Source organism: Haemaphysalis longicornis, unplaced genomic scaffold (assembly GCF_048455015.1).
Source record: "Haemaphysalis longicornis isolate Haplotype H1 unplaced genomic scaffold, Haemaphysalis longicornis Haplotype H1 scaffold_155, whole genome shotgun sequence".
Taxonomy (NCBI): Eukaryota; Metazoa; Arthropoda; class Arachnida; order Ixodida; family Ixodidae; genus Haemaphysalis; species Haemaphysalis longicornis.
This window is the reverse complement of record NW_027526262.1, coordinates 183,194-210,112: the sequence shown is the minus strand read 5'-3', so window position 1 is coordinate 210,112 and position 26,919 is coordinate 183,194. Positions and strand designations below refer to the sequence as shown.

Genomic DNA, 26,919 nt, shown 5'->3' with positions numbered 1-26,919 from the left:
AGGTGCGAAAATTTGAGGGCATTGAATGGATTCGGGCAGCGCAGACAGGAGCAGTTGCAAGTCAAAAGGGAGACGTTTGACCTGCAGGGGATATAAATAGGCTGCTGCAGCTGATGATGATGATAAGGACGACAATACATACGCGTCCTTGCACATGTGCGTGAGTGCGTGCGGATGCGTGCATGCGTTACTAATAGAAGCCACACACTGTGGTGAAAATTTGATATTTGTGGTCGAACAGAAGTGATTTGTGTTTAATTTTCACCGATGTATTGACTAACGCATGTATTTCTGACAGGAACGTTATAAAAGGAACCAGTAAGGCTGATGAAGGTACGGTTAATGAACGAAGCCATGTCTTACCACACTGTATTTGTACTTTTATTGGTGCCTGCTTACGTACGGGCGATTTCTGTTGAACCAGAAGGTAAGTTTTTTTTACTTTATGCTTTGTAGGAATTAATTATATGGGTAAGCCCAGGTCTCTTTTGGATCTAAAAAATGATGTTGGCGAGAGGGGAGAACCTTATTGGCTTCGAACGCGGGTATATATGCCGGCCTGACGTTTCCATTGGCTAAGACGCATCATGAGACTGTCCCTTTGCTAAGGAGCCAACACAACAGCTGGTGGTGTCGCGGTGTGGTAAAGACACGTGTACGTGGCGGCTTGACGTTAGGCCGGCAACGAGCTCTTGCTGGACTTTGAAGAACGCGATGCCTAAACCACAATAAAACTTCTTCAGGCCTCGGCAATGTAGTCGTAATGTGCACGGTGAAATCTCAAGCTGATTTCTCAAACACCACGCAGCACACTTGGCTTTCGCATCCGCTCACATAAGAGAGAGAGAGAGAGAGAGAGAGAGAGAGAGAGAGAGAGAGAGAGAGAGAGAGAGAGAGAGAGAGAGAGAGAGAGAGAGAGAGTTCTTTATTAGACAAGAAAGCCAGAAGCTCAACAACCGACATGTTACTCGGTGAGGGAGAGGATAAGGGAGGATATAAAATGCCTTATAGGGGAGGATATAAAATGCCTTATAGATTACAGGGCAGAAGAAAGAGCCAAAAGAAGCAAAAACCAAACAAAGAAAACAGAGTTCAGTTTGTGTGAGCAGTCCGATGAACGTCATGGTGGCATTCTAAATCATCTTTTTGTCGCCGATCTCGCCCAGGTAATCAAACAACACCACTAGTTCTTTGCGTTGAGCTTAAAGGGAGGGCCATGTGTAGTGTTCGCGGAGCGCGAGAAACGTACAGCCGACACGTCTGGCGTTCAGTCTGAGAGTGCCTTTATTTTTCGCTTCCCCTCCCCGGGTCGCGCCCTCGTAATTCCCTCGTCGGGCGGGCCGAGCCGCCGGCTGCGCGCCGTCGGCTCGGGTTTCCCTTGCGTCTCGGCGTAAACACACAGCACATCTTCCCCTCTCAGCCTTCCTATTTACAAGCGTTGGACAGGCTTGACTACACGTCCACTCCGTGTCTTGTAGCCTTGTGGGGCGGATGAGCTCTCCTGGGGTTCATTTGTCTCTGGCGGCTTTTGGTCGTCGTAAACCGGCGCTTCTCCCACCTCACGTCTCCTTGCATCTTGCGAAGCTGGCGGGTTTCTCCCAGGCGTTGATTCATTCGATGAGTCTGGAACCTCAACTTCAGGGACTGGGGCTAAGTGGATTTTGTTCCTTCTCAGTTGGTCTGTATCTGTCTCCACGATGTAAGACCTCGGAGACCCCGCCGATGAAAGCACCGTTCCAGTCTTGTTCTGGTTCTTTATCCACACAGTTTCTCCCGGCTCTAAATCACGGAGGATCCGAACCCCATGCCTTCTGTCGTGGTTTCTCTTCTGCTGGGCTGCTCGGCGCAGTTCCCACGCCCGGAGCGCTGTATTGTCGACAACAGCGGGATCTAGCGAACTAGGCACTGCCGGAACAGACGTTCTCAGACGCCGTCCCATTAACAACTCCGCAGGGCTAAAGCCATTTGCAAGTGGCGTGGCTCTGTACACCTGAAGAGCAACATAACTGTCCCCCGTTTTCTGTAGGCTCTTCTTTATGATCCGCACGGCTGCCTCAACGAAGCCATTGCTTTGCGGAAACCTGGGGCTTGATGTTACGTGTTCGAAGCCCCATTCTTCCGCGAACTGGCGGAAAGCAGAGCCATCAAGTTTTTTGAACTGAGGTCCATTATAGCTGAAAACTGTCTCAGGCGTGCCATGCCTTGCGAATATAGACTTCACGTGCTTGATAACTTCTAGCGCTGTCATACTCGGAAGCAGGGCGATCTCGGGATACCTTGAATAATAATCGGTCACAAGCAAGTAGTTCTTCCCTCCACAGTGAAACATATCCATGGCAACTTTCTGCCATGGTCGATCGGGAAAATTAGATGGCATCAACGGCTCATGTCTGTATCCCTGTTCTTTAACGCACTGTGTACATCGGCGAACAAGCTCTTCGATTTCTGTCGATACACCCGGCCACCATACCGACTCTCGGGCTCTTGCTCGACACTTAAAAATTCCTTGATGTCCCTGGTGTATCTTCGCGAGTATTTCTTTGCGCATGGGCCCAGGAATTATAATCCTTGATCCTTTCATGAGAAGGCCATCTTGAACAGCTATGTCTGACCTGTGCTGCCAATAATCTTTACATTCGAAAGGGAGCTCTTTGCGGTCTGGCCATCCATCATTGCAGTAGCTGCTCAACTTGCTGCAAATTGGATCTGCCGCTTGCTCTCGTCGAATTTCCGCAAGTCTCTTGTCAGTTGACGGAAGATTGGCAATTACGCTTCTAACGTAGCATGCAACTTCTTCTTCAAGCTCAGTGCTATCTCGGTGAGGTAGCGGCTGTCGAGACAGAGCGTCAGCAGCAACAAGGTCCTTGCCCGGCACATGTGTCATTTTATAGGAAAAACGCATCATGCGCATTTTTAGCCTTTGTAGCCTGGGAGTGATATCCGACAAATGTTTCGACATGAAAATCGGAACTAACGGCTTATGGTCAGTTTCAATGGTAAACTGTAATCCAGTGACATACTCCTGAAACTTCTCACATGCCCAGGTCACAGTAAGGCCTTCTTTCTCAATCTGAGCGTACCTCCTTTCTGTCTCTGACAGGCTACGGGATGCGTACGCTACAGGTCGATAGACTCCATCTTTCTGCTTCTGTCGCAGAACTGCACCTAACCCGAACGATGAGGCATCTGCTGAAACTACAGTCATGTTCTCTGGGTCGAATACTGATAGAACCTGACTTTCAGACAGCTTTTTCTTCAGCAGTTAGAAGCTTTTCTGTTGGGCTGAGGTCCATACCCACTCGCTTTTCGCGTTTAGAAGAGCGTTCATGGGGTGAGCTATTTCTGACATGTTCGGGACAAACTTCATCAGGTAGTTTGCCATTCCGAGAAACCTTCTCAGCTCCTGAGTGTTTGATGGTGGTCTCATGTCAATGATAGCCTGCACTTTTGACGGGTCGGCATGAATTCCTTGGTTATCAACGATGTGTCCCAAGAACTTTACCCTTTGAACATTGAACTCACACTTTTCACGGTTCAGTGTGACGCCATGTTTCTGTAACCTTTCCAGAACCGCTCTGAGACGGGCGTTATGCTCTGCTTGTGTCCTGCCGTAGATCAGGATATCATCCATGTTACACACGACGCCTTCCAGGTTATCCAAAAACTGTGACATCTTCCTATGGAAGAATTCAGGCACTGAACTGATTCCGAACGGTAGTCTCTTGAACCGGTACCTGCCAAATGGAGTTATGAACGTGGTCATGCTTCGAGACTCTTCCGCAAGCTCAAACTGCCAGAATCCTGAATTGGCGTCGACTTTGGAGAAGTACTAGGCTCCGGCAAGTTGCGCAAGGACATGTTCACTGACAGGCAGAGGGTGAACTTCTCGCTCTACAAACTTGTTTAGCTCAGTCAGGTCTACGCATATGCGTACATCTCCGTCAGGTTTCTGAACAATGACCATTCCAGAACACCATTCTGTTGGCTCCTCAACTGGCTCGATAACATCAAGCAGAACCATCTCTTGAAGTTTTGCTTTGGCCTTCGACATTAATGGTATGGCAACTTTTCGAGGAGTGGTCAACGCTAACGGTACAGCGTCTTCTTTAAGCTTGACCTTGTATGCGAGCTTAATTTTCCAAGACCGGAGAACAGCTTGGTAAACTCAACCTGTGGGTTGACAGCGTCGCTTTTCTGAATGATGACTTGATCAAGACGCTTTACAATGCCTAGTTCTTCGCTAGCTTTCCTTGACAGGAGAGGCATCTGAAGACCATCCACAACGTAGATGCTTCCTTTCATCGACGTGTCGCGGTATGACATGTCTGCCGTTATCATGCCGGAAACAGGAAGCTGTCGCTCATTGGGTCCCTTCAAAACCTTGTCTGGCTTCTGAAGATCCCTGAAAAATCTCCGGTACGTTTTCACAGGAATCACAGTCACATCAGCTCCAGTGTCCACTTTGAAGGTGACGGGCGACCCATTGATGTCCACAGTAGCCATCCACTTGTAGTCGCGGCTGGATGAGACGGCTCCGAGAAATGCATCGTTGCTACCGACGATCTCGCGGACTGATGCACCTCCTTTGCAGACACGGGCAAAATGTCCCTTTTTGCGGCACTTGTTGCACGTCGCGGTTTGTGCAGGGCACTTCCCTGTAGTGTGCTGCGAGTAGCCACAGAACATACACTGCTTTGCTTCGGATTCAGGCGGCTTCTTGTCACGTGTTGCAGACCCCTTTCGATTTCTTGGAGGTGCAGTCATTTTACGAGTCTGACGGACTCTGTCCACGTTTCCTTCCTTGTCTCCGTGGAGCGTAGCAGCTTGTTCTTTTACGACTTCAGACTGTCGCGCCATGTTGGTGGCCTTTTCGAGGGTCAGCTCCGCGTCCAGCTGCATTCGTTCAGACAGCTTGTGGTCCCTGATGCCCACTACTATCCGGTCCCGGATCATCTCGTCATGCAGTTCTCCGAAACTGCACAACTTGGCCAGTCGGTATAGCTCAGTGACGAACTCTTCGACACCTTCTCCTTCCCGCTGTTCTCTTCTGAAGAATGTCGCTCTTTCGTACACGACATTTCTTCGAACTACCGCGCATTTCGCGCATTCCACCGCGCATTTCGAGGCGAGGCCACTCACGATGCGAAAACGTTCAAAACGCCGTTTCCATTGCGGCCACTCACTTAGGCTTGCGAAAGTAAATTCCTCCGGAGGCTTGCATTGAAAACTGGACATGGCCATTTTTCCTTCCTGGGCTTGCGACCCCTCCATCGGTGTCTTCGTAGCAGGTTCGAACGTACGCTGCCACCATGTAGTGTTCGCGGAGCGCGAGAAACATACAGCCGACACGTCTGGCGTTCAGTCTGAGAGTGCCTTTATTTTTCGCTTCCCCTCCCCGGGTCGCGCCCTCGTAATTCCCTCGTCGGGCGGGCCGAGCCCAGGCTTGATAAGGTGTCGGCAACCTACGCCAGACAGTTTCGAGCCTTTTCCACCTACCTCCCCCTCCCCTCAAAGCCTCATCGCATCGCATCGCGGGCCGAGCCGCCGGCTGCGCGCCGTCGGCTCGGGTTTCCCTTGCGTCTCGGCGTAAACACACAGCACACCATGGACCGTGCAGTACATTGAAGCTTAGTAGTCCTGGACTTAGGTTGTCGATTTTCGCACCAAACGGCACCTTGCGACTATATAAGCGGGACAGTCTAACAGTAGATGTTCCACGGCTTCATAAGTAAACTACGCCATGGTGTAGTACATCGCTCGTTAAGCGTGCGCTCACAGAAGCTCATTCACAGTGAATATTTATATATTGTAACGCCTCACGTACTTGCACATGTACATGACGGATGGGCAAACCCTGGGCTGGAAGAGAAAAAGGAACGATCCTCAGTTGTGTGCGTTTGGAGCCCCGTTCGTTTCTGTGAAGCTTCTCCGTCCTGTCCAGGAAATAAACCTCCCTTTTACCTTAAAGGAGCCATGAAGAGAAAACAAAAGTTTGTTTTATTCGAAAGATTAGGTGTTTCATAGTACCCCAAGCGCTTTCCCGGAAGCAAATGATGCTTTATTCACTGAGAAATAAGGCAATTTAAGCCAAAATTTTAAATCTCCCGCTAAAATTGAACATTCCGTGACGTGTACAATGGCGTCATAGAGCCGGTCCATGAAACAGGTACTTAGTATGTCGACTCCATATAGCACCCACACGCGGGAGTCGATCGAGACGGCGGCCATTTTAAAAATACTAGTAAAACCTAGTGCACCCGCAGCCCTAGTCATGGAATCGCCTGATCCGGAGAACAAAACTCTCGCCGAGTAGCTCGGGCTTGCATTTAACAACCTCACACCACAAAAACGCTCAATGCTTCTAAGTGCACGAGCGGCAAGAGTTGTGGGATACGCGGTGGACGGGAAAGCGACCATTCCGCGATAGCCACAACAGACGAACGCCCAGCCGTCCGCACCGCTGCCTCGTCAGCCCCGTCGCGACGGACGAATATAGACTGGTACGTATGTGCCGTATTTTGATTACGGTTAATAATAGTTCAATTTCAGTAGCAGTATCACTTATGCCAGTTGGCCGGTGTCGTGTATGGAAAGCCGTTCGCGCGAGCTCTCTGCTTCGACCAGAAAGATACGAGCGTCAATGCGCGGTGTTTCCGGCATTTTTTTCCCCAAGGTCAGAGCGATTTGACGAAGTCGGCGACGAGCGCCAGCATGTCCCAGGAGTGAGCTAACGTAAGGGTCCCTGCCGTAACTGAACAAACTGAAGTTTTCAGTGGTTGTAAACTGGAAACGAGCTCGTAACGACAGCAGCAAGCCAACACCATTCGAAACTTACGCGACGACTGGCACTATCTCGTCGCTTCTTGCTGTTCCTTACTCCCCTCGTTTCTATTTTTACCTTTGCTGGTTGGCGATATGACGGCCAACCTCCCGTGAAGGGATTACGATACGAAGCAAGGTCGCGGCTGTGCGTGCTGGAACGGTTCGTTGGCCCCGAAGAGCCTCGAACCCGAAAATTCGTCTGCGCGACGGCGAGATGTCGAGCTCGGCCGGCGCTAGTTTCGCACGCATTGGCGCACACGCTTGCGAGTTCGTTCGGACCTTCAACTGTTTACTCCACCGTTCTTTGTCATAAAAAGAATGTGCAGTATGTTTCACGGGCATTTAGCTCGCTATGCAAGCTGTAAGCCCTGCCTAACATGCGTTTGCTTTTGCCGGCCTCCGCCAATCGCAGAGCATTCCCAAGTGACATCACAGGTTCTGTTGCGGAAAATTAGCTGGTGGGTCGCATGGTCATTTCCTTTTTTTCCTAATTATGTAGCTTATTTGAGCGAAGTTTGCGTTATAAGTGGTGTCGTTATGGTTCTAACGAGGCAATCTTTCGAATGAACCAAACTTGTGTTTTCTCTTCATGGCTCCTTTAACAATATTCATTAACGCGAAAGTGTTTTATGCCGGGGTACACGAAGATCTGACGGACGTCATATCCGCCACGGAAATAACATCGCCAGAAGAACTTTGATTGACGCGGCTGCGCCGGGATTTGAACCACGAATTCTTTCGCCCCAACGGGAGGTGTGTAACGCGCGCCCGACTGCGCTATGAACCGACGCGTCAACACGACGAGAAACACGCGTTATATTCTTTCATACCTTACTTTCCTTCAGATGGTGCCGCCGTCTAGGAGAGACAAAGCGAAGTAGGGCATCATGACGCTAATGAGCGCCGACAGTTGGCGCCTCCATGCCAGTGCCTACGTGTACCGGGGACGCGAAAATGTAACCTGCGGAAAAGCATGTAAGGCAACGACCACGGAGTAAGATCGACGCCGACTTGCGGATGTCGCGCTCGTAGCACGGTCTGCTGCTCCTTTCGCTGCATCGGACCGTGTGTTCACCAAACGATTCGCTGACAACCCGATTGGTTTCGTTCGCAGGGATGATTTGCGAGCGCCTGTGGTTTCAGTCGGATTTACGCAATGCTCCGGCGCGTGCAATCCAGTGTTTAACGTTGATGCGTATAACGGTGCCATACCGACGAAACGTCAATACGATGTGCAAGTTCATATGAATGCACAATAAACATTCTGCTGCTCCTGTGAAGGCCCATTTCACTTTCGTGTTTTACCGTTTCTTATGGAAGAGGGATCAACCACATTTCTCGCGTATGGCATTAACATAGTTGACATAGTTACAGGATATTGTGGCGAGGCTTTTATATAGCAAGGGTATTTCTGGCCTGTTAACCCCGAAACAAAGGTGGTCCGGGTGATAAAAAAGAAAAAAAATATCCGCAAAACAAAAACGCAGTGGTTGTAGGAGCTCCTTTTACAGCGCGTGTGGCCTGAATGTCCAACGAGACGAAAGATCCAACGAGTCGAAAGGTGCAATTCGTCACGTGATCGGCGAGCCTGAATGTCCAACGAGACGAAAGGTCCAATCGAGCATGAATGTCCAACGAGACGAAAGGTCCAATCGAGCCTGAATGTCCAATGAGACGAAAGATCCACCGAGTCTGAAGGTCCAATCGAGCCTGAATGTCCAACGAGACGAAAGATCCACCTAGTCTGAAGGTCCAGTCGAGCCTGAATGTCCAACGAGACAAAAGATCAACGGAGTCTGAAGGCCCCACTGTTTTATTCAAGACACGCATTTTTTGTGAAGATTAAGCCGATAGCGATAGGTTCAAGTGTGTTGTGCCAAACGTTAGACTACTTTAATAAAATGAGCGTTGTGACAGTGCAGGTAGTCGTGTACAGGCCTCACTTTTGCATCAGTATAGAGCGTTGCACATGAACGTGCCGTACCAGATGGCTTCCATCAACCTCCTCAAAATAGTTCCACCACAAAACAAAAAGAAAGCGTGATTTTTGAGATTCTATAAGACTAATCTTTTTGTTCGCGGAACAGAGTACCATCTTATGATTAACTGCGTGTGAGATTGGCCCGGAAATCACAAACTTTTGCCAATTACTCTTAAGCTAGAAAAACGAACTTCTGCTCAATTGATTATTTTAGCAACTTATGGGATATATCTTCTCGAGTTAGCAGGAGCACTCCTTATTGGTTGACTAGAATTAACGTGCACACAAAATCATCTGAACCGCTATGAGAATTGCATTCGAGTAGCATCGGCGGCTGGCCCTATCTTTTGTTCGCTCCTTCGTTACAAGTAGTTGTCCATCCCTAGGGAGTATCGGAACGGACCAACCGAGTGGCGTACTAAGCGTTCGTCTGCTCACATTTAGTCCCTAAATGGTGTAGTGATTGGGGAAAAGACGAACTTTTAGTCCTTTTTGCCTAAGCATGCATGCAATCTTTTTAGGTCGACTATGCGGAAATAACATTTTCAGGAGGTTGAAATTTTGAGTGCAGTTGGCCTTTGAGCCTACCTGGACACAACATCCCACAGGACGGACCAGGCTCCATGCAGTACTACAACTTCAACGCACCATGACGCAGCTAACCAAATTCATTCACCGCATCGAGCACAAACGGACAGGAGTGAAGGAACCAGACGTCATACGGTTTAAGCTTTTCTCATAAGGCACGTATGTACAGCACACCTTACCCGTCTCTCAAGTCAACCGAACGGCGAACATTCTGTGCTTTTGACATGACGCCATGATAAAATTCACTGCAGCTGAATAGGATATGCCTTTTCATATGCTGTAACTGATCTCATGATGGCATGTCACAAGCACAGACACGCACGCACAGAATAATAATAGAAGTAAAACGAGAACAAAGCAACAAACGTGAACAAAGAATCGTAAGCCTTATTTTTGAAAGTGGGGTAACCTGACACAGCAGACGACAGCTGATCTGAAACCAGATGACTGGTATCTACAAGAATAAACCGCAGGAATACAGTATTATGACTTGTACTAGCTGCTATGTAATTATTTGTGGCCGTCCTAAGCTATACACAAAATAGGTTTTCTGATCGTCTGCTCCCTCATTCGTCTCCTTCCTACCGTGAATCGCCATCGCTCGTTTCGTTTTGCATATCTTAGGTGGCACCACCGATCCAAGATCAGCTTTCCCGTCCATAATGCCGCCATTTTGCCATAGTCGAAAATTGATATTATGTATTTGCAGAATAAACAGGTATCTACTGTCGTTCCCAGTGCGAAAGAAAATAGACCACAAAATGCGACCTCCGTGACAAGTTTGAGCGCTAACGGAGCAGTGATACGCTCAAGAAATTTTTTTAAGGTATTCCATTTATCGATGTAACACCCTGTATGTCCTGGTACAGAGTCTATGCTGCTGAGGGCATCGCCAAATTTCTAGTGCTGCGGACAGATGAGGAAAGGGAATCGATGAAAAGAAGACGGTTTTCAAAAAGCTTCCAGATTTGAAAAGTGAATACTATGATCCTTCCAAGGCTTGAAGCTTGTATTTGGGCTTGCTATTGTGACAGCGTGAAGCACAATAACATCATTTGTATAAGTGGACGCGAAATTTAAACGAAATACCAGAAGAGAAGATATTCAAGTTGGATGTTTTAATAACTGATTAATATGTTAAATCCTGGATGACAAATGACTCATCAAACTGATTCCTTGATGAGACCGAACTGAGAATATACAACACTCATCCGCCCGCGAGCAGTTGACGGACACTCGCGCGTGTACGCGGTGAGTGTCAGGCGACGGTCGTAGCACCCTCCTTGTTTGGATGGAAGAGCACGTTACTGTTTGCTTGTTTGCTTAGCGCTCACGTGCCTGCTATGCGCATGAATCTCGGGAGCATTATTTTTTCGCTGATATTATTGCACATCAAAACAAAACCAGAAAAACTCTTATAGTTTGCCGGAATGATAAAACACGTCCTAATGGAAAAACTGAAGTCCTATTTAGGCACTAAGCAACGTACTCGCGACCAAGCTTGCTTTCGTCAATAACGTTTTCAGCAGACTCAAATTTTACGACGGAAATCAGAGATGCCAAGTGTACATTTTATTTCAAATTATCGTGTAAAAGTTATTGCACGTGAAAATGCAGAAGGTCCCAGAACCATATTGCGGTAGAGGGCATTCAAGGTAACTTTAGAGTGCTCCGGGCATTCATTTAATAGTAAGAGCCTGAATGTCCGACGAGGCGAAAGATCCGATGAGACGAAAGGTCCCATCGAGCCTGAATGTCCAATGAGACGAAAGATCCACCGAGACGGTAGGTCCAATCGAGCCTGAATGTCCAACGAGACGAAAGATCCAACGATACGGAATATCCACTGTTGGGCCTTTCGTCTCGTTGTATCTTTCGTCGCGTTGGACCTTTAGACGCTGAATCAGCAGCTCTAATTGGCTCTGCTTCACTTTCACTCGCTGGGCATTATGCGCGAACCGCTGTCCTCAAAGCCTTATTCTTTTTGCGAGAAAAAAAAGCAGGATGTACTTAAAACAAAGTCGCTCTTTTCTGCTGTTGTGCCCACAATATGCAACGTGCATCCTACAATTGCAGCGCTCGTTCAGTTGCCGAGGGGTATGCTCTCTACAATGTCTGCGCACACACTGACGCGTTATTTATTTCCTTCCACGGCGCATTCGCCATGCCGGTGGGAAAATGTTTTTACATACATGGACGTCCAGCAGATAAAAGCTAAATTCGCTAATTTTTTGCGAGGAGAATGGAAGGCTTCTATGTCGCGCGCAGCTTGGCGTCAGAGGGACAGCGAAATAGCGACGCTTTGTCGCCATTTCCTTTCGAGCCAGATCGGCAGGGAAAAAAACTCCCCCCACCTCCCCGAAGGGGATCGTGCGGAAATGCGAATGCATTGGGTGCACCGATGAGTGCGCTGCGGCAAGCAGTAACGGAGAGAGGCGTGCGCTCCGCTGCATTTATATACATTTTCCGAGCGTAGCGAGCGGAGAGAGGGTACGCGGAGAGGAGAGAGAGACCCGCGCAACACGCCCGCCTCGCGCGCGAGCTCTCTCTCCCGCCGAGCTCCGCGATGCGAGCGCCATCACACGCCCGAGCGCGCTCCTCCTCTCCACTCACTCTCCGCTACTCCGCCCGAGCTCCGCGATGCGAGCGCCCTCACACGGCCGAGCGCGCTCCTCCTCTCCCCTTGCCCTCCGCTACTCCCGCCCGAGCTACCACCTGCTCCGGTTGCTAGGCGCGCCACAGCTGTTGCTAGGGGCGAGGAGGAGCGCGGAGAGATAACACCTGCGGGCGCACGCCGACGGAGCACGACAACCCCCGACTAAGAAATGCATTCGATGCTCACAGAAGAGGGGGTAGTGTAGCGGTGTCTATTGTTACAGTGGCGACGCGGTCAATCCCTCTAATGGTAGCGCGGGACTGGACTGGACGAAGAGAAGGACGAAGGTCTCTTGCTGGTGCTCTTGCTGTAGCCGCGCGGGTCCGCCGCGCCGAGACGACGACGACGACGACGAAGGCGCACGCCGACGGAGCACGACAACCCCCGACTAAGAAATGCATTCGCATTTAAAACACAGTAACAGCATGACCGGCCACATGAAATTTTTCGGCACTCGCACAATGGCAAGTCCATTTTAGCGGCCTACGACAAGTAAGGCGAACGCGTTCTGCTAATACCGCGGCGAGAGTCCGGTCCCTGCCGAATGCCCTCAGACCAGTTCTCCGGCTGCCCTTCGATCAACGCCAGATCCGCGACGCGGCCTCCTTGAGCAGCACGCGAAGCGCTCCCGGACTTTCATGACCAAAAAAGTATTGAGGGACTCTGCTAGAATTTACTCCCGCGCTAAATATTTCCGCAAAAAAAAAATGAGCAAACTATGTTGCAGTAATTACTCAGTAACCTACACTACCTCGCCTAGCGCATTTGTGGAGGCGTAAAAGCACTTCGCGTGCCCAGAAACTTCTCTGAACTATTTGAGGCGGGCGAGGCTTTGCAATTAGTAGGGGCGGCAATTTTGTTCGCCCTTCTGAAAAACAAATACAGTCTCGTTAATATGGACACTGTTAATATGGATACCCCGCCATATGGACGTAATTTTCGGCGACCGGTCTCTCATCATGCAATTCTGCTCCGTTAATATAGAAACCCGCAGTCCGTACTATGGACGGCTATTTTGGGGACGAAACGGGTAATTACAGGCATTTTTGTCTCGTTATTATGGACACGGGTGCACAAAGAGCAAAATAGAAAAATAACTGATGTGGAGAAATATGGGTTCATTGCTTCCATTTTAAGCGACGTACGAAGGTACGACTACTGTTCTTTTCCGTGGCGGAATGCAGCTTTTGCGCCCCTTCACGCGCTCGCAGTCTCTCACGTGATGCTTCCGCGCGTCTTCGGTTACGGGATCCAGTGGGTATCACGTCGCTTCGGATTGTTTTCTGCCCCCGGTGATCTCTTTCAGAAACGCCGAAGGGAATGCCGACACGGACGCCACGCTACTACCACACCACCACCACCTCACGCCATTGTGGTCGTTTCGGCGGCGGCAAAGGCTGGGGTTAAGCGTAAACAGACTGAGCTTTCCGCTCAGCTGAAAAAGGAGCTTGTCGGCGGATCCTTCAACAGTCCCAGCAACTCCAGGAGAGCTTTTCGCCGACATACGCAGCCGATGAAGAAGACAGAACGACCATCACCCGACGTGAAGCTCGCCGTGGCTTGGAGACGGCTATCGCATACATTGAACAGGAGGGACACGCAGAACGGGCACTTCAATTAGCGGACGTGGTGCACTTTCTAGACACTACAGTAAGATCGAAGGCATTAGTGCAAACCCACATCTCGTTTTTGGGCTGAATAAACCGTGGTATTTCCTTGAACGATTCTCCCTTAGTGTTTGTGTTCTTGACCTTGATTCGTTAGTATGGAAGATTCACATTATCGACGATTTTTGGGGGGAACGGAGGCGTCCATATTAACGACACATGATTGTTGTCGTTTTTCGGGCTCCTGAGTATCATTTAAGAAGAAAAACGTAATGAACAACATGAACTCAGATTATTTTTATAGGATGTACCAGGCATAAAACACCGAGCGCACTGCATTCGCTGTAACTAAGACGCGAGGGTACCCTTCGTCTGCTCAGGAAGCTCGCTGTCGACGATAAAACCTGTGCCGGAAAGTTACCGTTCGCGGTAACTTCTCAAGCATGTGCGGTCGACTCCCGCAAGCACGGTAGGCGGTAACGTAAATACGGTAACGGTATGCTAAAACTCTCTAACTTAAAGCTGACTCCGACGATGAAAGTTTATAACGACGCTTCGGGTTCCGTGCGGGAGCTTTCTTGATAAAAGCATAGACGGGAGCCGAAACATGCCATTTTATAAACTTTGGTGGCAGGAGTCAGTTTTTAATGATTTGTGTTCGTGCGTGTGTGCGTCAGCATATTTAGCGCTCTTAGCAGAAATAAAATGTGTGCGTTAATGGATGCTGCAGAAGAGCGGACCCTAAACACGCTTTTATTAAGCTACGATTCTTTATACTGGGAAAGACTGGCGGGATTTTATATAGAGATTGGCGCCTACTGAATAATAGGACAACCGTGATGCCTCCGTCCGTGGGAGAGCACTCCACACTCCACCATGCTGGCTATTGATCACGCAAGCTTAATCTTTCCTCCACCGACATCATAGTGCACATAATCTCCGATTTCACGGGCCGTGTTCCGCTATTTCCCGCACTACACGTCACATGTACACAACTCTGACGTCACTCTGACTTCTGGTAATGAGCGAAGGTCTTAGAAATTGAAACTACTTTGCTCCATTTGTGTGTTTTCTCCGTTTAAAACCGAGCTGCCAATGGGGCTAAAATAAAGTCTTAGCTCGACCAAAGTAACTATATCAAATTGAATTCGGCGTTGTGGACGTGTGGTGAAACAAATAATTGTCTTGAAGTAAAGCTTTGAAATGAACATGGTATTTCCATGAAGCGGGGAGTTTCATTCACAGAATAGTAATTGCAAATGTAATTATTGCACCGTGATCAAGTAATGCATCCGTTACTTTTTTGACGCAACACAAAAGTCTACTGTCGGTGCAGTGCGTGGCTCAGCGTTATGACCTTCGTAGCAATTATCTTGTGACCGTCGGCTCAAAAAATACATCATGCGAGAACTCCGTGAATAGCGTGTCATGCCGGCACGTTACCGTCAATTAATATGTGCACTTTTTTTTTAGGTGGGGTAGCAGCTGGTGGCGACAGCAAAACCTGTGATGCACCAGAGTGTAAAGAAACGGGTAAATACTGCACTTTTATTGACGTTGGGCAGCAGATGGCCTTAGCAACACATCTTGAAATTTTCGTTGAACGTGCGTGGATATTCTGAACGCAAAATTTAAAAATAAAATTAAGGCATGGCAGCAAATGAGGTGGAGTAGGACACGCGCTGTACAACCTAGCCAGTGCAAGGGTAGGCGCTCTTGGGTCGGCGGCAGAGCGATCGCCTTTCCACTTCCCTCTTTTCCCCCTCAATCCGGCCCCGACATGTCTGTACTTTCGCACTTATTTGGTGCCATTGAGATATGTTTGGGGGCACACGCCTGGCACAAATTTCTATAATTGTGTCCTGTCGTTTGTTGGCACGGTTTATACCATCCACGTAATGACTCTTTGGGCATCCCGCGGTCTTGTCCAGATTGAAGGGCGTCCCTTTTTGCAATAATGCGCTCATGTTCTTTCTCAATAAAAAGCTGTGCGCAGCCTTTATTATTTAACAGCATCGGCACTGGTTGAACTGCATAAAATGAGTTATTCGTTGCTTATAAATCAATGTTTTATCGCGATTTTTACGGAATTTGAACAGTTACATGGTTTATCAGCTACAACAAAAAATTATTTCCTTCTTTGCGGTCCGGCTTGTAATACACAAGGTTTGCCACGTGTAACTTTAGGGAAGAACTGCTGCACTAAATGATGACTGCAAAGTTAGTTCTGTGTGGGGTGCTTGAAACCATCCTGTTCTTTTTTTTCCTGTTTACTCAGCCGAAATGTGTCTTAACATTGGATACAACTTTTTTTATTACGCAGAAGGTTTTTTTCAGAAGCGCTCATAACGACGTGATTGTTTTTCAGTTGACATGATCAAAAGACAAATGGGGGAAGGAAAACCTTGCAATGACTTTTATGATTACGTCTGCAGCAAGTGGAGCGGTGACAGAGAACTGAAGTCCAGATCTATGAAGAAGAAAGCCTTACAAACTCTCATAGGCAAGTTAACCCAATCCTAGTAATGCATTTGCATGTTAGCAATTTTACACGGTCAATGGTACGCGAAAATTCGCGCGCCACTACATCTGTACACAAGAGGGGCCATTGAGATGCACGGCAGTGTTGGATGAATATAACCAATGCCAATAAGTTTAAAAACGAGATTAATGCCCTGATGCTGCAGCTGTGCTCTGGACTAATTTGCGCATCCTAAGATTCTTGTAATGTTTCCTAGCCCCGTAAAGTTTCCCTTCTAATGTTGTGCCTAAGGGCAACACAGACAAACATTTGACAAAATTTTGGCATTTTTGAAAGCTTCCTATTTAATATATTAAATAGGAGGGCTTCCTTAAACGGGCTTTCAGAAATGTTTGAGTATCGCTTAAGAACAGTTTCATTTCTTGTGTGTTTTACTTGTAAAAACGTTAAAAACAAGTTCAGAATATTGATAGATTTCTTCTTTAAGGAGTTTAAAATAGCAAAAAGCGATTTCCCTGATATGTCAGTACTATGCAGCCCAAATGGAGAGGTGAGTTTAAGAAGTACTAATGTATAGCTTTTATGTAGAAATTTCTATCCAACGAAGTTAGAGAGGAAAATTTTTTATAACCTATAATATCTTCAACAATTAAACTTATCGGTTTAACCTTTCGAGTAACCAGTACACCAGCCTAAAATATTTTTTTTTGCAAAAAAATTTACCCCTGAAGGTGCAAACTGAATAACATTGAGTTTTAAGGAATGATTGCGCCTCCCAAACACTTGGGCCCAGGGAATCGAACTTTGGAGGGTGCATTCTTCCGTGAATTTTCTCAAGGGAATAAAGAACAAGCTGCAGGAACAGCCGTGTCCTACGACGGGCGCTGCTATCCTCATAACAAAAATTAGTGCCTTTCCATTCTGTGAAAATGGGTGGCGATAGGCGCAGTCGACGGAGCATGCACGAAACAAATCACATTTGTTAGTAATGTACGATTGAGCACCCATTTAGCTAAAAAAAACTAGGAAGGACTCGAGCTTTATTCTAGCGAACAAACATGGGGCTGTCAGTCTCTCTCCGGGGTCGTAGGCATCTTACCGTCTGCGTAACACACCAACCTAATCCGTTCGACCAGTGAAGACACCAGACAGGTCGCAATCGGCTGTTTGACGTCCATAGCCTAATGCGACCTGTCTGGTGTCGGGAAGATCTTTTTCGAAGTCCTTAGCCCATGAGCGGGGCTTATGCAGAGGGTGTCAATGATGACGTCAGTGAAATTTTGCCTTTTATGTTTTACGAAAAGCGGAGGCGCGAAATCATGGCAGTATCTAGAGAAGATGGCTGGGTGCCCTGTGGGCAGCACTTGTATTCCAAGATGTGTTTGTGTGTCCGTCTTGTCTTAGCTGATCAGTTGGTGCTTTACGTGCGCGGAGTGCACTTGGCTGATGCGCTGGGGCCCTGCTTTACACGTTTTTTCCCCTGTGAAAGTTGTGCGGCGATGTGCCGCAGCTATGACCTGTGTTTGTGCGTCGACCCCGTTTCAGCTCATCAAATTGGTGCTTCCCAAACAACAGCTTAAGTTCGTGAACTGAGTGATGCGCTAAGGCAGCACTTCATTTTTTAAAGCAAAGCTTTACTACTTTCGCCCAGCGGTTTCGCCGCGGATGCGCAAATTCACCTTTTGACCTCAGGCACACCCCCTGCGACACACCCCCCGAAGCGCATCGCGGTATTCGCCAAGCCTGCTTTCGGTGCTGCGCACAATGCCCCGTTTTCAGTCGTTCTGCTGAATTGATCAGCTGAGCAGCACGCAGTTGCGGACGTGCAGCTGATCGGCAGCCGACCAACTTCGCCGCCTCCCATGCATGCGCCGCTGGGTCGTATCGGGCTAAGTGACTCGTCTTGTGCCCGGTGAAGAGGAGCACCGCATTCGCCGCGAATGAAAGTGAGGCGGGCCTCCTTCTGTAAGCGTTGCACGGGACCGAACGGCGTTGAGCTGTGGTCGGCAATACAGCTACATCAAAGGTTGTGGGCATTATCTTATCCTATCCTTAATCCTTTCCATTAAGGAATAGAATAACAATAATAGAATAACGCGCCGTCGTTATTCTCACTGCTCTCGCGCAGCACCGAACTGCCCTGCCGAGAAACTCTGCCCACAACGGGTTCGAGAGCGAGCCACGACTCTCGCCGCGAGTGTACGTTGTCAATCACTTCACCGGGAAGCGATACATTTCATAGTACAGGGGTTTATTACGCGGACAACCACGATACAAACACTACACTGTACTACGCACCTAGCCCCTGGGGCATATCCAGCCGTCAGCGTGTGCCCAGCCCGTATCGGGCAGCAGTTAGCGTCCGCCGGCGTTGGCCGGCCGCAACGCTCGCTGACGTAGGGGAAGGGGGCTCTCTGTGGCCGCTACACATTTCAAGCCGCTGGACTCGATCGGGCGGCATCGGCGCTCGTCCGCTGACCTCAGACGGCGCAAGCCGTCACATCGCGGACGCGGGGGCAACCCACCAAGAAGTGGAATATGCCCGCGGAGACTCGCCGGGCATCCTAGATAAACGCACTGACGCAAATCGAGGCATGCGCTAATCGACACGGTGGGTGCCGTGACCCACAGAAGTGGGAAACAACGGCCAATGCAAGAAACGGCCAAAAGTGGCCGAAGGGCATTTACGTACCGTGCGATCGCTGCTCGTCCCAAGGGCGGTCTCCCCCGGGGAGTCTCCTGCGCGCATCCCCCGTCGCCTCGTAGGGAGAGGAGGGAGGCGCGCGAGGATCGCCCTCGCCCCACCAAGGAGGAGGACGTCGCTGGCGCCTCCTCGCCCCGATATGAGGGGCTTGGCCCCCACATCCCCCTCTCCTTAAATGCCCCCCTGACAGTCGGAAAGCCGGCCATCAGGTACTCATCCAAAAAAGAACAATCTTAATGTAAGTTAAACAAAGCTAGTGCCCACCAGCCTCTACTCCAGCCCTTAAACAAACACTGCATTCACAACGCACGCCACACATACTTAAGATATACATACACACTATGAACAAGGTTTGAAACAAGAAATGTACACTATAAACAATACTCTACTCACTTGGTGAGGGAACTAATGTTACGCTATACAGAGGAGGTCAACTAAGGTTGCACTACGTACACTATACTACACGAACACAGCTGTTACTTATATTACACAACCTACGGTTAATTATAATGCACTAAGAACACTTAATTACATTACATTACGTACACTTCATTACATTACACTAGATACACAGGTGTAGAAAGATACACAGAGGTGGAAATATTGCACTAAGTCCGCAAAGGGTTGCAGTGGTCATCGCGGGGCTACGCATTGTTCGGCAGTACGGGGCACAAAGGGGCGAAAAGATCCTCCCGCTGTCAGCGTTCATTGTCGTCACTTTGGGGTGCCACGGGGCTCACCATGGAGTCTCTCATCGCAGAGTTCTCGAGGTGCGCAGATAATGGGCGGACGCGCAGGCGCGATTCCACCGTTGCGTCGAGCCGTGTCGCTCCGCAGAGGGATGGAGGGGAAGGAAGCAGCGGGTGAGCCGACGATCCAGCAGGAAGGCACCACAGCGCGTGCACCTGCTGGAAGCCAGGGTCGGCGCCGATGAACGGGCAGCAGCCAGAGAGGGGAGCGGCCCGAGCTTCAGCCCCACGCAAGGAAGGAGGGGGGTTAGGCTGAGTCGAAGGCAGCCCAAGGTCAGCTCGGCCATTTCAAGGCGCCCGCATTCCTGGAGACGAAGGGCACCTCTGCGCTCGGCTGTCGGCGTCCCCGGCCGCAGCTAGCTAGCCGAAGAGGCCGCGGTGCCGGCACACACCACAAAACATGGCGCGCTCTCCACAGACACGCACCACCAGCGGGGTGTACTGTTCGGCCGAATGAAGCTGGCACACACACGCACGCACTCACACACGCCAGTCTGCGGTGTTGCACACGAAGATGGAACGCGGGGGCGGAAACAACCACCGGAAGCACATTTGTCCCCCTCTGCCGACGCGCACACACGTCACATTCATCAAGGCGGCAGAAGCACAAGACTAGCCGCGGCGAACGGACGAGGCCTCCGACGAAAGTTCGCTCACAGCAGACGCCGAAGAAAGCGCGCGCGCGCTTACACACACACCCCACGGCTTGGCCCGAGAACACGCAACAAACAACAGCATACGCAGTCCCCCGCGCGTCAGGCCTGCGAAAATCGTCCTAACGGCCGAGAAGACGCGGAGAACGAACCGATGGGCAGTAACTCACTCACTTCACACACAAAATGAACACACACACAACAACAGATGAGACAACGAAAGCTACCGCCAACCCCTGCAAAACGCCGCTCCAGATCTCCCCTCCCTCGTCGGCGGCGACAAGAACCCAGGAGCCGAGGGAAAGCGGAGTACAGATGCCCAAGCAAGCGGGCCATCACCCTCTCTAACCCAACGTTACTGCTCTAACCCGCCTCTCTCTGCCGCGGAGGGGCCCAAAACAAAATACAAACTAAACCACCCTCGGAATTTCCAAGAACCGTAGGAGGGGACAGAGAGGGCCCAGCAACCGCCCGGAGTTCCCCCCTCCACGGCGAAGGCGAAAACCATTGCGCTTCTGTTTTTTTTTTTTTCGTCTCTTCAACGCTGCCAAAACTAAGTCTCTTTTACACTTCTCTATACAGGATGCTCGAGACTAGACAAAGAAATGCACAATTCTTATCACAACCATACGAGCACTACCACGGAAAGCTGCAAACATGTATACACAGCGCAAACACTAACAAATACACAGCAAAGAATTCACAATAAGAAACATGCGTTCTCTCACTTACATAGCGGGCTGGAGAAAGGGTCAACTGGCTCACCAGGAATCGCCTCGGGAGGATTGTTGACAGGCTGGTGTGCGCGTGCGGGGTCATCAATCGGCTATAACCGTCATCCGACCAGGCGACTCCACAAAGGTGATGTCGGCAGAAACGGTACAATGTGTCCGCCCAAAACAGTCGGACATACCGAAGGTGCTCGGGCCACGCCAGGGATAAGCCGGGTGCGGTATTGCGACGTGCTCTAGGAATAATCCAGGTGCACAATTTCCACACTATGCTGGCGGCACATGACTAAGGTCATCACAGGCCAGGTGTCTCCCAACAATGGAAAACCCAATTAAATAACTAAAACACGTCCCACTTCACACCTGCCAGTGACACTGCGGCTGATCATTTACAAGATCTTCGAGCCTACCAGACTGTATGGCCAAGGTGAGCCAAGACAATAACGCAACAATGCGCCTAACTGACTATTCGGGACTTCCGCCTTTAACCGTTCATACTCATTAACGGTGGCGTGTATTACACCACGAGCCCCCAGTCGGCCTAGCGAGACACTCATCCCCGGGACCACCAGCAATACAAGCTGGTCCCTGTCCCCAGCGCCCGTTGCAAAGCAAGTCAACGTCACGGCGCTCCGCCTACCAAAGGCGGCCGAGAAACAGCTCGGAAAAAAGGAATCGTTCCGCCAAAACCGTGGCTAGCTCTTCTGGGTGAATACCTACGATACATGGCATCCCACAGGGGGAACCGGTCGCATTAATCCGTATAGATAAACGATCAAGCACTAGCTTGAACATTCTGAGTTGTGGAATGAGGCTACTCGAATTCAAGCATCTCCTTTAGCACCCGAGCGTGGGTTGCGTCAAAATCAACCTCAAAATCGAACACAGCACGAAAGCCCTATGTTCTCATGCTCGAAGCGAGGAAGCCCTCGCGCTCTCGAGCTCCGCCGGCATCCACAAAACGAGGAGCCGGTCCGGCCGGCGGCCCGAATGCGGGCTCTCACCGGAACGTACACTGCACGCAACTAGCGTGCCTGGCGCGGCCAGCCGATTGCACAAGCAAAGCTCGCTACGGTATGGCAGCAAATGAGCAATCAAACGCTGCCCCACGTTCGGGCGCCAGAAATGTGGGCATTATCTTATCCTATCCTTAATCCTTTCCATTAAGGAATAGAATAACAATAATAGAATAACGCGCCGTCGTTATTCTCACTGCTCTCGCGCAGCACCGAACTGCCCTGCCGAGAAACTCTGCCCACAACGGGTTCGAGAGCGAGCCACGACTCTCGCCGCGAGTGTACGTTGTCAATCACTTCACCGGGAAGCGATACATTTCATAGTACAGGGGTTTATTACGCGGACAACCACGATACAAACACTACACTGTACTACGCACCTAGCCCCTGGGGCATATCCAGCCGTCAGCGTGTGCCCAGCCCGTAATCGGGCAGCAGTTAGCGTCCGCCGGCGTTGGCCGGCCGCAACGCTCGCTGACGTAGGGGAAGGGGGCTCTCTGTGGCCGCTACACATTTCAAGCCGCTGGACTCGATCGGGCGGCATCGGCGCTCGTCCGCTGACCTCAGACGGCGCAAGCCGTCACATCGCGGACGCGGGGGCAACCCACCAAGAAGTGGAATATGCCCGCGGAGACTCGCCGGGCATCCTAGATAAACGCACTGACGCAAATCGAGGCATGCGCTAATCGACACGGTGGGTGCCGTGACCCACAGAAGTGGGAAACAACGGCCAATGCAAGAAACGGCCAAAAGTGGCCGAAGGGCATTTACGTACCGTGCGATCGCTGCTCGTCCCAAGGGCGGTCTCCCCCGGGGAGTCTCCTGCGCGCATCCCCCGTCGCCTCGTAGGGAGAGGAGGGAGGCGCGCGAGGATCGCCCTCGCCCCACCAAGGAGGAGGACGTCGCTGGCGCCTCCTCGCCCCGATATGAGGGGCTTGGCCCCCACAAGGTTAACCAAGCGAAACCTAAGGTCAACTAGACTAAGCCAAGCTCTTGCTTTGCATATCCAAGGTCAGCTGAGCTAAGCCGCAGCCAAATTTCCTTTTAAACTTTTGTGCGCGAAGTCATGCGAAGCTTGCTCCAGCAGTGCGCATTTATGATTACTACCCATTTTCCCGTGAAGGACTACGTACGTGCGCTGTTGGTTTGTTAAAAACAGTACTCGGTGGTCTGTTTGCGTACAATATCGTCAGTGGACTGTTTAAAGAAAAGGCAAAATTGCTACACTACAGGTTCCTTTGCGAGGTAAATTTTGTAACGCTCCCTGCTAGCAACCGGCGAGAATGCGACTATGTTGAAAGAGTATGCTAAAAGAAAACACTCACTTATGACCTAGCACTAGTTAAATCTACAACTTCCGAATCATCCGGTGCAGTTAATGGCATCTTTTAGACATCATACCCAAGAGAAAATGTGAGCTGGCACTAGCTACTTTATGGTCAAATTGACAGTTGAGCTCAGCTGTTCTCCGCTGGTATAGTGTTTGCTGGGAACAGCAGCAAATTCAGCCGTGGACGAGCTCGCACCAGCTCTTATTTACTCTTGGGTACAGATCACAACTCAGATATGTCCTATTCATTTCATCGATGCGTGAAACTTTTAAGTGAAATAAGTACAATTTTCCAGCAGCAAATGTCTCCTTTAGATAGTCCTGGTCCTGTTCGTACGCTATATATATATATATATATATATATATATATAATGAATAATGAGAGAGAGAGAGAGAAAGAGAGAGAGACCACCGGGATGAAGAGGACCTTGTTTTTAACCCCCGGGCCGTGACTCGAGCGTCTACGACGTGTGTGCAGTGGTCAACCAGCGTTGAATTTTCTTAAGTTACCTATGGCACCAAGACTGTCATAACCGAGGCCCTGACTATGCGTGTAGTGAATCATAGTGGGAAATAAGGGGCTGGTGTTACGAACAGAGAGAAATAAAGGCGACCAGTCAAGAATGCCAAGGAAGGCAAGGGGGAAGGAATTCATGTGTTTTTTGTGTTTATTACGTTTAATTTTTTAAAAGAATGATAAATAGGAGAAAATTATGATCCCCGGGGTGGAACCCGAACACACGACCTCCAGAATACCGATCTGGTGCCATACATATATACATATGTAAAACACGTTGTTTGTTGATGAGGACTGAGGTTAAAGTCAGACCAGCGGAGAAGCGATGCCGGTTACGTTAGACCAAATATATTGACAAGTAAAAAATAGGACATACAGAAACTAAATCAAACTAATCTAAAAAGTGGTTTTAGGACAAGAAAGTCCTAGTCACGAATGTTCACGCTCACGTGCGGGTCCGATGTCTGTGAGCTTTTTCGGTGTTATGGACGCTGGCGCTGTTACCTCGCCTTTGACGCAAGCCGTTCCGAGGTGGTGAAGTGGCTTTGAACCTCTTGCGCTCACTAGTCCCGTTTCAGAAGCTCTAGGGACGTGGTTGACAATCTTGAGGGCAAAAGAGAGGGTGCCGCTTGGCCTTGGCTCTCCTGGGCGCTCGCGCCCAGCAGTGAACTCGCCGATTGCCTCGTAGCGCCTGCCCTCGACTTGCCACCTCCATTCCACTTCCTCGCTTCTACTGCGAGGCAGTACACCTCAACCTGCCAAAGAAATTTTCGCGTCCGCGTCAGCAGAAAACACCAGGCTAAATAAAAGAAATTACTGGCACCGCCAGGAATCGAACCTGAACTCGAATAGAAATACGGAGCGACAGCCCCTCGTCTTACCGACTAAGCTACGCCCACACGAGGAGACAGGGAGACGGGCGGTGAATTGAACAAGCACAACAGTGGGTCTACCACCTGCACTCATTCAAAGCCTTCGTGTGAAGTGCAAACCGCATAATGTATGATAACGGCGTTCACGTGGTTTGGATTAGCGGCGAACGGAATAGGGTATAGGGAGGGCGCTCCTTGCATGAAAGAAGAGTCAGGGGGAGGCAGTGAGATGTGACGCCATAGCAGCGCGTGCCGCCCATCTCCTCACCATTCGCCGGACGCTCCTCTCCTTTTTCTTTCCGCCGTCGCTGCTGCGTTCGCTCACACGGTTACGCGGACATAAAAGCCGACGCCGCAAAACCCAGGTAACATCTGCCAGAGCCTCTGGTTTCACTCTTTATGGAGCAACGTGTGTGAATTCAAGTGACGGTTAATGGGTAATCGTTGTGGATGTCGTTTTCAGCTTCGCAGTCCAGCCACCTTCACAGTGTGTATTGGAGCCAAATTGTTTTGAGGCTTTAGACTCCTCTTCCCTCATCTCCCAATAACCCCCCACAGGGTTCGTACAGGTTTCGAAGAGAAAAATTCAAGGGTTTTCAAGGACTTTCAAGCCCCTGTGGGAGGATTTTTCAAGGCCCTCTGCGCGAGGTTATTTTGATTTTTTTACATCAAAGATCTGCAGACAAGGCTTTCAAAAGGCCCGACATATTTATTGCCCAAAGAAAAAAAATCTCACAATGCAAATTTGCTTGCACTGAACAGAAAAAATAAGAATAGGTTTATCATATATCACAATGCAGATTTGTTCATGTCACACACAATAGAAAATTGTTCTATTGCCCCAAATAGCATTAACTGCACAAAGCAAAAAAAAAATTAAGCAGCTCCTCCTAGCCACCCTCTTCAGGGGAGCTCCAGTCGCTTTTGCTGAATTTGGACCTTGATCGAGTGAAGCTCAGCTGTCTTGTCCTTTGCCGTCTTCCTGAGGCTATTTGACTTGACAATGTGTGTCACATCATTTTCTGCCTCTGCTTTTTCCGCATAGGCATCTGCAGAAGCCACGAGGTCATCAATTGTGGCTTCCAGCTTTTGTTTCTTTCTTTTCATTGCGTCAAGCTCTTCCTCTATGCAGTGCTTTTTCCTCTGCTTTGAAGCATCAAGGTCCTGCTTTTTCTGGGCTTCCAGGTATGCTCCGTACCTCTGCCTAGCTGCCGACACAGCAATCCTCAGTTCCTTAGTGATTGGAATTTGTAGGACACCACCTGCCTTCTCAACCGCATCACACACAACCCGTTGCGACACGTATAAAAGCTCCTTCAAGTTCTCTACGCACACCTGCCGGTTCACACTGAATCCACGTTCAACTGTTGCTTGGCCGTGACTGAGGACAAGCAGAAGTTTCACAATGCTCCACAACTCCGAGTAGGTTGAATTGAACTTCAAGAGGTCAGCATAGAATTTATCCAGCCTATCAGTGCCCTTGTCAAATTGTCTAAGTTTATGTTTTTGCTCATGCAGGAGCTCCGTGTACTCAGCCAACACTGTGTCTCGAACGTGGTCAGCCATTCTACCCACAGTGATGAGGGTATCCAACACTTTTCTGAAAAGAGGAAGGCATTCGTCTGGCTTTGTACACATCTGTCTTGGGTCCAGTGAAGAAAGGCCCCTAACAAATGCAAACTTCAGGGGGCTTCTCTCTAGAACCTTCTTTGTGGCATAGATCAAGAACTGTTTACATTCCATCCGGAACTGAAACACATCCTTTGCGCTTGCATGAGAATTCTTGATGATTTGCTCTGCCTTGTAGCCTATATCCACCTTTTCTAGTGGAATATGGTTCTCAGCATTCTCAAGGTCGACCTTCAGCAGGCCCACGATTCCTTTGGCAGACAGGACTGAACATTTCAGAAACTTTGTGAACAGCTTCCTTAGAACAGTCTCTAAATCCCTTGCGAGGAAAAAGGCCATTGCTTTGTCTGTCTGGTACTCTACCAAAAAAGGCTTCAGTGCATTTGCCCCACACAATGCAAAATTCAACTTTGCTGGGAGCAAAGCATCACAGCTGAACTCCAACAAGTTGTTAAACGAGGCACATTTAGGCAGGTTGACAGCTTTTTTTCTAGCAGCCTCAATGTACTTGTTGATGTCAGACTACACCAACAACGCTCGCTCAATTACAGGGACATTCTCTAACCACCGGTGGGCGACAAA

General features: G+C 49.6%; 2 protein-coding genes across 2 annotated transcripts in view; one reads left to right on the top strand and one right to left on the bottom strand.

Moving 5' to 3' along the window:
- The first annotated feature begins 297 nt into the window (after positions 1 to 297).
- Positions 298 to 26,919, top strand: part of LOC144166009 (neprilysin-2-like) — a 133,479-nt gene continuing 106,857 nt past the window's right edge. Inside the window, exons 1-3 of the mRNA XM_077695678.1 lie at positions 298 to 427; positions 15,128 to 15,187; positions 16,023 to 16,157. Coding sequence (XP_077551804.1) covers positions 328 to 427; positions 15,128 to 15,187; positions 16,023 to 16,157 — 295 coding nt within the window. The 5' untranslated portion in view covers positions 298 to 327. The remainder of the gene's footprint in view (positions 428 to 15,127; positions 15,188 to 16,022; positions 16,158 to 26,919) is intronic.
- On the bottom strand, positions 25,270 to 26,743 carry LOC144166013 (uncharacterized). The gene has a single exon (XM_077695681.1). It carries the CDS (start codon positions 26,674 to 26,676, stop codon positions 25,612 to 25,614), a length of 1,065 nt encoding a protein of 354 aa, XP_077551807.1. The 5' UTR covers positions 26,677 to 26,743; the 3' UTR covers positions 25,270 to 25,611.